The sequence below is a fragment of the Hemitrygon akajei genome, chromosome 10, assembly GCF_048418815.1.
Source record: "Hemitrygon akajei chromosome 10, sHemAka1.3, whole genome shotgun sequence".
NCBI lineage: Eukaryota > Metazoa > Chordata > Chondrichthyes > Myliobatiformes > Dasyatidae > Hemitrygon > Hemitrygon akajei.
The window spans coordinates 175470709-175482979 of NC_133133.1; the positions used below are offsets into that span (position 1 = coordinate 175470709).

General features: G+C 49.1%; 1 protein-coding gene across 6 annotated transcripts in view; it reads right to left on the reverse strand.

Moving 5' to 3' along the window:
• LOC140734994 (plakophilin-2-like) overlaps positions 1-4882 on the reverse strand; it is a 58726-nt gene extending 53844 nt beyond the window's left edge. For 5 of the 6 annotated variants that reach the window (XM_073059789.1, XM_073059788.1, XM_073059786.1 and 2 more), the window contains exons 1-3: positions 4676-4882; positions 2881-2955; positions 267-376 (exon numbers count right to left, since the gene is read on the reverse strand). In XM_073059789.1, coding sequence (XP_072915890.1) covers positions 267-376; positions 2881-2955; positions 4676-4844 — 354 coding nt within the window. In that variant the 5' untranslated portion in view covers positions 4845-4882. The remainder of the gene's footprint in view (positions 1-266; positions 377-2880; positions 2956-4675) is intronic. The other variant, XM_073059787.1, reaches the window with a different exon arrangement.
• Between the last annotated feature and the right edge of the window lie 7389 nt (positions 4883-12271).

Genomic DNA, 12271 nt, shown 5'->3' on the forward strand with positions numbered 1-12271 from the left:
GGAGGAATTTCTTTAACCAGAGGGTGATTCATCTATGGAATTCATGTTCACAGACGGCTGTGGAGGCCAAGTCGTGCAGTACATTTAAAGCAGAGGTTGATAGGTTCTTGGTTATTCAGGGTGTCAAAGGTTATTAGGAGAAGGTAGGAGAATGGGGTTGAGAGGGAAAGTAAATCAGCCGTGGTGGAGCAGACTCAGTGGGCCGAATGGCCTGATTCTGCTAATGTGACTTACATTCTTTTGGTCTTCAATAATCAGTGACATACCTTGTATGAGTTGTAGCTGCTGCCTGGCAGTGGGATTGTGAAGCAGTCGAACGTCGACAGAGTTTTGTGGTAAACAGGACCAGGGAAGAGCAGAGCTTGCTGAGGACCACCTGTAATTGAAAAAGACAGGTGAGCAACCTGGCACAGAACACTGCAAAGCGGCATGGTAGAATAGCAGTCAGTGATCCAGCTTCGATTCACCCTGCTGCTGTAAGGAATTCAACATTAGATTTATTTGTCCTTTTTCTTCCTGTCCAAGGTGGATAGGGTCCTGTTGGAGTCTGTGATCTAGAGCTGCATTGTAACTGTTGTTCTTTATGGCAGTAGGTTCTCACTCTCAGAACTCGCCGAGCAGCATGGCGTTTTCAATAATCCAGATGCGGCCTGGAAGATGTGCATCTTTGGGGTGCAGCCCTGTGGACAACCCAATTCCTTACCAGTGTTGCCGATTGAAGCATCGTGGGGGATTGAAACACCGAGACAGCAGTGTATGCTGCTGTTGAAAGAAGACCCTCGAATCGGGGGACTCAAATAAACAAACAACGCTGCATCAAAACAGCGAGCTGTTAGTCTCCCTCTCACTTGTCGCAGGAGCACCATCTCTCTCACTCCTTACTAGAGACAGCCTATCTGAGATGTTGAAGTCTTGGGCCGGTCAGTAGTTTCCAATGGACCCTAGATCATGGTCCCCTTGGGGGCTCTGCTATTGCTTGTACAGTGGTGGGAGGGTTGATGCTTTTTGCTAGAGTGGGGGGGGGGGGGGAGTCGAAGCTTTTTGCTGGAGCAAGATGGGGAGGGGTGATTCTTTTGCGGCTACTTGCTTGTGGGAGGGGGAGGGCATATTTGGGGTTCTAACATTTTCTGTCATTCATTCTTTGGGATTTTTTCTTCTCTTTCATGGATGTCTGTGAAGAGTAAGAATTCAGGTTGTATACTGTATATATTCTCTGACATTAAATTGAACCGCATGCCACATGTACATCGAAACATTCAGTGCAACGCTTTGTTTGGGTCAAATCAAATTGGTGGAGATTCTGTAAGTGTCACTATACTCCCAGTGGCACCATAGCATGCCCACAACTCAGTAACCCTGACCCTCGCCGTGCGTGGGAGGAAACTGGAGCAGCCAGAGGAAACCCACGCAGTCACAGGGAGAACATTCGAATTCCTAACAGACAGTGGTGGGAATCAAACCCAATCATAATCCTGCACTATCGCTACACGACAGCGTCATCAATTTAAATTCTCCCCTTCGCCATGTGGGGCTCCTGCGGATGCACTGGTTTCTACCCACATTCCAAAGACGCACGGGTTAGTAAGGGCAAGTTGTGGGAACACTATGTTGATGCCAGAAGCACGGTCACACTCGCAGTCAGCCCCAGTACATCCACAAATTGTGTTGCTCATTGATGCAAATGATACATTTTACTGTATGTTTGCATAGTTCAATGCACATGTCAAAACTAATCTCTAAATCTGCTTTCTTGACACTGTCACCTATTGGTAATGGCTTGTAATTGACACTTGTACTGAGGTACACAAAGATTTTTTTTACATGCCATCTAGATACAGTACATCATCCCACACATCAGTACATGGAGGTAGTAGAAAGGAAAACAGTACGTAGAGTTTAGTGTTGCAGTTACAGAGAGTGCAACTAGTGCAGGGGCCAGGCTAGGGCAGATAGAGTTTACAAGAGGTACAAGGTGATTTGGAATTGGTGCAACACAAAATGCTGGAGAAACTCAGCAGGTCAGGCAGCATCTATGGAGAGGAATGAACAGTCGATGTATGGGTCGAGACCCTTCAGGACTGGAAAGGAAGGTGAGGTGAGGCCAGAGTAAGGTGGGAAGAGAGGGAAGGAGTACAAGCTGTAGGTGATAGATAAGACGAGGAGAAGAGGAGGGGATTGGATTAGAGGTAGAGTACATGGACCGTTCAGAAATCTGATGGCAGAGGGAATTGTTAAGAGTTGGTCCTCAGTCTGTTCTATCTACTGAGGGAAACTCTGCTCCGCAATTCATTTCATAGCTCAAGTTTAACCTCTAAACTGAGGAGTCAGCAGAACACAACACACACATTGCACAATGTTGGCAGCTGTTTTAACAGCCGTGGGCAGTGTAGAACATAGAGCATAATACCCTTTGGCTCATGATGTTGTGCCTACTTTTTAACCTACATACTCCAAGATCAATCTAACCTTCCCCTCCTCCATAACCCTCCATTTTTCTATCGTCCAGGTGTCTATCTAAGAGTCTCATTGAAACTACTGAATGCTGAAAGGCCTCGATAGAATGGATGTGGAGAAGATGTTTCCTATGGTGGGGCATCTAGGACCAGAGGGTGCAGCCTCAGAACAGAGGGATATTCATTTAGAACAGAGCTGAGGAGGGATTTCTTTATCCAGAGGGTGGTGAATCTGTGGAATTCATTGCCACAGATGGCTGTGGAGGCCAAGTGATTTGGTATATTTGAAGTGGAGGCTGATAGATCCTTGATTAGTCAAGGTATCACAGATTACAGAAGGCGGCGGGAGAATGGGGTCAAGAAAGTTAATAAATCAGCCATGCCAAAATGGCAGAGCAGACTTGATGGATTGAATAGCCTTATTCACCTGAAGAACCGTGCAGGTGCTGATCCAGGGTCTGGTTGTTAGTCAGAATTACTAACACATCTGAGTCTGCAGCTCCTGGAATTGACAACATCATGGTTCAAAACCCTAAATCAACATATCGTCCAGTCACCCCCCCCCCCCCCCACCACATGCTGCTTGATACCTCCTGAGGGTGGTGCGAGGGTGGTGAGAGGGTGGAACAAGCTGCCAGCAGAAGAGGTGGATGTGGGTTCGATTTCAACACTTCAGAGAAACTTGAATGAGTACATGGATGGGAAGGGTTCGGAGGGCTACGGTCCAGCTACAGGTCATTAGGACGAGACAGAGTAACAGTTCAGCACAGACTGGATGGGGCAAAAGGCCTGTTTCTGTTTCTATGCTTGTAGAGCTCTATACTCTGTGACCCACTATGTTCATCCAGAAGACTGTTAGTCGCCCAAGAGAATTATCACTCACCTGGGTAACCGCATCCCACCCACCTGCAGACCTGACCCAACAGGTACCAACTCCCCTTCCTGGACACATAACCAGCCCTCTCACCCAATCACCATTCAACATCTGCCCTCACCCTCCCTGTCACCCCTCCTTGGACAATTCATCCCTGCCTACCTGTCCACCTCGCCCCCAGGTTACCTATCAACCTGACCCCAGTTACCTGAATGCCCCTCCACAAGATACATGTCCACACCTCCCCTAGTTATCTACCTGCACCTGCCCCAGGGTTAACTACCCACCTGTCTGCACCACCACCACCTGTTCGCCAGTTACCTGACCATCTATTTGCAGGGTACCTGTCTGCACTTAAGCAGGTTACCTGTTAATCTGTCCACCCATCCCCTGCTCCTACTGTCTTGATAATGTGTCCAAGGATCTGACTCTCATCTGGTTACCTGCTGTCCCTTCCTCTCACACGTTACCTGCCTCCAGTTACCTATCCCAGGTTACCTGTCCTCCCCTCCCCTCCCCACTTATCGGTCCCCCGGTTACCTGCTCTCCCCTCTTCTCCCCTGGTTACCTGCTGTCCCTTCCTCTCACACGTTACCTGCCTCCAGTTACCTTTCCCAGGTTACCTGTCCTCCCTTTCCCTCCCCACCCCCCTCAGTTGCATGTTCTAGTTATCTGCACCCTGTTACCTACTGACCAGTTCTGGGACCCGACTCCCTCAGGTTATGTCATGGGCTACTTGCTCTCCCCTTCCGTCCCCTGGGTTACCTGCTCTCCCCGCCTCATTATAGACTCTTCCATTCTCCAATTACCTGCTCTCCCTTCCCTGGTTACCTACCCTCCACTCTCCTCCCCAATGACCCGCTTCATCTGTCCCATTACCTGCTGTTCCCATTACAGGCTCTCCCCTCCACCAGGTACTAGTGCCCAGTTGCCTGACCTCCCCTCCCCTGTTACCTGTCCCTGGTGACCAGCTCTCCTCTGCCCTCCCCCAATTACCTGTCCTCCCCTCCCCTCCCCACTTATCGATCCCCCGGTTACCTGCTCTCCCCTCTTCTCCCCTGGTTACCTGCTGTCCCCTTCCCGCCCCTCCCCCAGTTACCTGTTCTCCCTTCCCCCCCCCCCCCTCTGATTACCTGTCCCGGTTACCTGTCCCTCTCTCCCCTCCCTTAGTTACCTGTATCTGGATAGCTGTTCCCAATTACCCACTCTTCCCTCCCCGTTACCTACTTTCCCCACCCCCACTTACCTGTCCACGGTTACCTCTTCTCCCTCCTCCTCCCCCGCTCACCTGCTCTCGCTCCCCGTTACCTGTCGACCCACCCGGGCTCCGCCCCTCCCGGATCCCCACCTGTCGCCGTCTCCCTCCGGGCCAGGGCCAGTCGGAGCTGCTGCCGGAGCCGGTGACTCCTGTCAGCGTACTGAATGCGCTCGTCGGGCGGCACGGCGAGGCTGGAGTCGCTACCGGGCGTCGGCCGGGCTAGCGCGGTGCGAATGAAGCCGCCCGTGGACGCGTCCATGGCGGGTGTGGGCTGCCAAAGAAAGGAGAGGGTGCGGCCGCCTGGCCCGCCCCGGATATATCCCGCAGCCCGACCTCCGTCACACCTCCCCGTCCCTAGACACACCTACCTGGCCGGGATCTTACCGTGTCCGGAAACTAGGCAGGAACAGGCCCCTCGCCCTATTCAGAGGGGATGGTTGCAGACCCTTCTGCCCACTAGTCCATGCTGACCAATATACCCCATCTGTGCAAGTCCCATTCACCTGTGTTTAGCCCGTATCAACCTTTCCTATCCGTGTACCTGTCCAAGATTGTTTTTTCAAATGTTGTTAATATATTTGCCCTGATCGCTTCCTCCGGCAGATCACTCCACATACTGACCACCCACGCTGCCCCATCACGGGGTTATTACCTTACAACCATCAGGCTCCCAACCCAGCATGGAAAACTTCACTGAACTGATTCCACAACTTGTGATTCACTGTCAAAGTCTTTGCAACTCGTGTTCTAGGAATAATTATATAATACGGAGAACAGCGGCCAATGGGAGTTCGGAGGTGACGGGGTCTTCACCCAGGACGAGGAGGAAGTTCTGAAAACCAGCACTTTGTAGCAGCTTTTGCGGTGCGGCCAATCGGAGTTCTGGAATCGTTAGCCAGCAGGCAAGGACGGGCAGAGCGGCCATCGTTGGAGTGGGCTCAGAGTTAGAGTGGGGAGACTTTTGGCTTCGGCTCAAAAGGCTTGAGCAATAACAGACGTGGGCAACATAAATATCTGGAAAGGGTTTTTCTTGCTCATTCTTCACCTGTAGGTGTATCGTTAGGGCAGAAAGAACAGCTCACGGGGCAGTGTTCTGTTCTTCGTGGGAGAGGTGGGATTTTTCTGAGAGACCTCCAGCCTCCCAGATAAGTACATCAGCATCGGGTGCACCGAGCTGCAGCTGTTCAGAGAACTGGAGCTGCAACTCGATGACCTTCAACTCATCAGGGAAACTGAGGAGGTAATAGTTAGGAGCTACGGGGGGGGGGGGGGTAGTCACCCCTAGGTTACAGGAGGCAGGTGGATGGGTGACTGTCAGTAGAGAGAAGGAAAATCAGTTCAGAGTATCAGTTCCCTCAATAACAAGTATACAGCGTTGGATACTGCTGGGGAGGCAGGGGTTCTACCGGGGGGGTGGGGGGGCCGCAGCAAGCAGATCTCTGGCACTGAGGCTCAGAACGGAAGGGGACGGAGGAGGAATGCACTGGTGATAAGAGATTCCGTACTGATAGGAAAGTCTGTGGATGCGATAGAGTCACCCAGATGGTGCGTACCAGATAGACAAAGGAGTGTCAGTGGATGTTGTGTACTTGGATTTTCAGAAAGGTCTTTGACAAGCTGTTGCACATGATGCTGCTAAACAAGATGAGAGCCAGAGTATCACAGGAAAGACACTAGCATGGAGAGAGCACTGGCTGACAGGCAGGAGGCAAAGAGTGGGAATAAGGGGGTCCTTTCTGGACTGGCTGCCAGTGACTAGTGGTGTTCCACAGGGGTCTGGGTTGGGACCAGTTCTTTTTACATTGTAGTCAACAATCTGGATGATGAAACTGGCGGCTTTGTGGCCAAGTTTGTAGACGATACGAAGATAGATGGAGGGGCAGGTGGTGCTGAGGAAGCAGAAAGGCTCCAGAAGGACTTGGGCAGATTAGGAGACAGGGCTAAGAGGTGGCAGCTGGGATACAGTGTTGAGAAGTGTACGGTCATGCACTTCTGTGGTAGGACTGAAAGACTATTTTCTAAATGGGGAGAACATTCAAAACTCTGTGGTGCAAAAGGATTTGGGCATCCTCATGCAGTATTCCCTAAAGGTTAATCTCCGGATTACTCCTCGTGCAACGAGCTAGGGAAGGTCAGAACAGGAAGACAGTGCAGACAAATGAGTGGCTGAGGAGATGGTGCAGGGACAGGGTTTCAAGTTCTTGGATCATTGGAACCTTTTCTGGGGAAGGGGTGACCTGTACAACAAGAGGGATGGGTTGCACCTGAACTGGAGGGGAGATTTGCTAATGAGGGTTTAAACTAGATTTGCACGGGGATAGGAACCAAAGTGAAAAGGCAGAGGATGGGGTGATTGCCGCACTAGTACCGACAGCTTGTAGGGAGTTTGTGGGGAAGGATAGGCAGATGTTAGAGCAAAGACGCACTCAGCCTGATGGTTTGAGATGTGTCTTTTTTAATGCAAGTCATAAACAAGGCAGATGAACTTAGAACAAGGATCAATACGTGGAACTGTGGCAACTGCGGAGACTTGGATGTCTCAGAGGCAGGAATGCTGCCGAGTGTGTCAGACTTTAGATGTTTCGAAAAGGATAGAGAACATAGAATAGTACAGCACATTACAGGCCCTTTGGCCCACAATGTTGTGCTGACCCTCAAACCCTGCCTCCCATATAACCCCCCACCTTAAATTCCTCCATATACCTGTCTAGTAGTCTCTTAAATTTCACTAGTGTATCTGCCTCCACCATTGACTCAGGCAGTGCATTCCACGCACCAACCACTCTCTGAGTAAAAAACCTTCCTCTAATATCCCCCTTGAACTTCTCCCCTTACCTTAAAGCCACGTCCTCTTGTACTGAGCAGTGGTGCCCTGGGGAAGAGGCGCTGGCTGTCCACTCTGTCTATTCCTCTTAATATCTTGTACACCTCTATCATGTCTCCTCTCATCCTCCTTCTCTCCAAAGAGTAAAGCCCTAGCTCCCTTAATCTCTGATCGTAATCCATACTCTCTAAACCAAGAACAACAATACAATCAACATCAGTAAGACCAAGGACTCGATTGTGGACTTCAGGAAGGGGAAATGAAGGGAACACACTCAAGTCCTCATTGACGATCAGTGGCAAGCAGTTTCATGTTCCTGGGTGTCAACATCTCTCAGGATCTATCCTGGGCCCGACATATTGATGCAATTACAAAGAAGGCACTGCAGTGGCTGTATTTCATTAGGTGTTTGAAGAGACTTGTTATCTCCCTTTAACACAGGGCCTCGAGTCCTGGCAGCATCCTTGTAAATCTTCTCTGCCCTCTCTCCAGTTTAATGATGTATTTCCTATAACAGGGAGATCAAAACTGTACACAGCACCGTGACCGCGGTCTCACCAACATCTTGTAGTACAGGGAGGGGACAGGAAGCAGGAAAGCACGGGCTGGTTACTTTAACAGCTGTCACAAGAAAAAACATCAGCAGATATTAGACTGAGTGGACAGCCAGAGACTTTTCCCCAGGGCAGAAATGGCTAATACAAGAAGGCATGATTTCAAGGTGACTGAACAAGAGTATAGTGGGGAATGGATGTGAGAGGTAAGTTTTCTTTGAAATACAGATAGTGGAACACCCTGCACAGGTCTCCTGATACAAGGAAGGATATAGATATGCTGCAGACAGTTCAGTTGTTTACAGGAGGAGGTGGAATTGTAATGGATATGGTCTCTAAAATTCCCTCTGAATGGAGATAGCGACCAAGGAATGATGAGGGGTACAGATGGGGTAAATGCATGCAGGCTCTTTCCACTGAGGCCGGTTGAGACTACAACTAGAGGTCATGGGTTAAGGGGGAAAGGTGAAATGTTTAAGGGGAATATGAGGACATCCTTCTTCACTCAGAGGGTATTGAGAATGTGGAGCCAGCTGCCAGCAGAATTGGTGGATGCAGGTTCAATTTCAACATTTTAGAGAAATTTCAATAGGTACATGGATGAGAGGAGTGTGGAGGATTACGGTCTGGGTGCAGTTCGATGAGACTAGGCAGATAAATGGTTTGGCACAGACTAGATGGGCTGAAGGGCCTGTTTCTGTGCTGTAGTGGTCCATGGCTCTACGATACTAAATGGAAAGGGAGGTCTCAGATGGCGTGGGCAGAAGGGATTAGCTTAGTTAGCTATTTGATTAGTCCAATGGAAGTGAAGGTCAGGCCAAGTTGGGAATTGGCGTTCCCCAGTACTGGAGCGCCCTCTGCTGTCTCCTCGACAGACTGCAGATCCTTGCAGAAAACCTCATATTTCCATAATATTAAAAAAAGTCCTTTGGGAGTGCCCACGGTCTGCCTGAGCAACTCAGCAGATCAAGCAGCAACTGCAGGAGGGAAGGAACTGTTCGCATTTCACGTCAAACCCTCCATAGGGCACTGCTCGGACTGCTGAGTTCCTCTGGCAGGTAGTGTTGTTCCACCTACAAATTCCACCTGATGCACCATCAATAACTCTCGGAGACGGGAGGTGAACGATAGGCTTTTATTAGCTGCAAACGAGACCACGACATCTTGGACACTGAGGGAGGAGCAGTGCCTCCAATCGCCTTTATACAGGGGTCTGTGGGAGGAGCCACAGGAGCAGTCAGCAGAGGGGCGTGTTCAGACAGGTATACACATAGTTTACCACACCACCACTACTTCATTATTTCCTGCCAGTCATCTGAGGTCAGTTCCTTAAGGTTATCACAGCTGGGGGGTGGTTATGCAATATGCTCCCATTCCTTATTAAATGCTCCCAATGGCATGCATCTCAAAGAGCTTCTGACAACCAAGTCCAGCTCCTGGCCTTCACGTGTGGCTCAGATTCTAAGCCCAGCGGAACAATTTCTACCGTCAGGAGAAGGGGCAAAGGCGGGTTGCTGCTGCTTTCAAACCATTTGTTCAGGCAAATGGCGCTCATCAGCCATGGTTGGCAGCTCATTTAGAAGAAAGAAAGCTCTGATCTCAAACCTCCTCTGCCTTGCTTGCGGCTGTACCCACTCATGGGGAAGGCTTCGGGAGTAAACCCTGAGGAAAAATCCGGAGCTGGAGTCCCTAAGGCAATCCTACGTTGAGTCCAACACTGACTGGCAACTTCTGCGACATCGCTGGTGCCAAACTGTATCGGTCTCTGTCGTTCTTTCAGGTTCATCAGATGCATGGAGAGGGGGAGCTTGCTACATGGGCAACAGCTTGCTCTCCATATCGTACTGCCCTGGCTTGTGTATCTAGACAGCTAGGATGCAGCATCCATGGTTGATCCTGACCAACAGAGGCCTCAATCACCTTAGGAACAGCCTGGCATCACCATCGATCCATGTATATAGCCTATCTTACATATTTATGCTCATAGTGTTTTTATTATTATTGTGTCTTTATCTTATTGTGGTTTTTTGGTGCTGCATCAGATCTGAAGTTACAATTATTTCATTCCCCTCTACACTCGTGTACTGGAAATGACATTTAACACTCTTGAATCTTGTGCCTCCAAAACTCTGATGTCACTGTAGCGTAGCAGTTAGCATGCCTCTTCACGGCACCACAAACTCAGCAGGTCAGGCAGCATCTGTGGAAATGAATAACGAGACCCTTCTTCAGGACTGGAAAGGAAGGTGGAAGGAGGGGAAGGAGGACTAGCTAGAAGGTGATAGGTGAAGCCAGGTGAGTGGAAAACGTAAAGAGCTGGAGAAGAAGGAATCTGATACAAGAGGAGAGTGGACCATAGGAGAAGGAGGTGATAAGCAGGTGAGGAGAGGAGGTAAGAAGTCAGAATGGAGAATAGATGAAGAGGGGAGGAGAGGGAAAACACTCAGGAGTGTGCAGATGGAGATAGGTTAAAAGACAGAATAAATGGTTCCATCTTAAGTTGGCAGACAGTGACATGTGAGTACCACAGGGATTGGTGCTTGGGCCAATATTTTACTCTCTGAGTTGTTTGAGGGAACAAGCGTCATAATTGCAAGTCTGTTGATGACGTGGGTTTGTGATGAGAGAGGGGGATGTAAGAGGGCTGCAAGGATGAGCTGAATGATAGAGAGGAGAGAACATGGCTGATGGAATAGAATCTGGAAATGTTCAGCTCCGAAACTATGGTGCACCGAACAGAATGTTTTATGAAAGATTTGCTTTATTTGTCACAGGAATGAGAAACACCTTGTCAGGCTCTGGGGATTTATCCACTGTAACGTACCTCAAGACAGCAAGCTCCTCCTCCTCCTCTGTAATCTGAATATGGTCCATAACATCGCCAATGTTTACCTCACTTCTATTGATACCGTGTCCATCTCCTGAGTAAATAGAGATGCAAAATATCTATTTAAGATCTCTCCCATCTCTTTTGTGTGCATTGCTCTACTTTCCATCCGCGTCAGTACATTACCCCAACTTCAAGGTCACAGTCAAGTTTATTGCCGTATACACAAGTCCACGTGTGCACAGGTGAAATGAAAAGCTTACTTGAAGTAGCATCACAGACACAACATTCACAAGAAAGGACTTGATTAGACCAAAGGCAATCGTGGCATGGAGTAGTCCATGTGTTCGTAGTGTTGTTATACTGAGATAATGATTTGATCATGCAGGTTAGTTCAAGAACCGAAAAGTTCGAGTACGGGCCAAAATGTCGTTGTGGAGTCTAGGCCCAGAGTGTATTGAAGCAACAGGACCGGGTGCTAGTGTGGGGAATGGCCCGATGTTTGGATCATTTAAATAGCAGGCCAGATTGAAAAGACAGGGTGTCAGGACCAGAGGAGAAGGTCAGGACAATTCCACTCACTGCTCTGTGATGTTTACTCCAATCTGCACTGAACTAGGCCGAGCTCTGGCCTGCTCCGAATGCTCTGAGCTTTGTGTCTGTGGACTCATTTTGATTCTGAATGCTACGCTTACTTTTATTGTTTGTACAATTTGTTTTTCTTTTCTCTCTCTGCACTCTGGGTGTTTGATGGTCTTTTTCTAATGGGCTCTTTTGGGTTTCTTGTTTTGTGATTGCCTGTAATGAGACGAATCTCAAGGTTTTATAATGTATCCATACTTTGATAATATGCGTACTTTGAAACCTGAAGAACCGAATGATTGAAGAGATGGAGTTAGTCAACGTCTGCTCAAACATGACAACATATCTAGAACATACATGGAGCATAGGACAGTGCAGCATAGAAGCAGACCCTGTGGCCCACAACGCTGTGCTAAACTAGTAAATCCCCAACCAACTGCCTACACAAGGTCCTATAGTTCTGGTCTCTGCATGTTCTTGTGACCATCTACGAGTCTCTTAAGCATCTGTAATGTATTAGCCCCCACCACATACATCTGGCAGTCTATTCCAGAGAGCCAGCACTCACTGTGTAACAAAACACTTGCCCCTCACATCACCCTTCACTATAAACACATGCCCTCTGATATTAGACATTTCAACCCTGGGGAAAAGGTTGCTGCTGTCTCCTCCACCTATAAAGCTCTATCAGATCTTCCCTCGACCTCCGCCACTCCAGCGGAAACAACCCAAGCCTGACTAATCTCTTCTCATAGTTGGTACCGTTTAACCCAGGCTGCATCCTGGTGAGCCTCCTCTGCAGCCTCCGCATCTGTCCTGTTGTGGGGTGATAACTCCCGGAAATCTTCTCATGGTTGGCCAAAATGCTGAAAGTCTTCTGGAAATACCACATCCGTGGA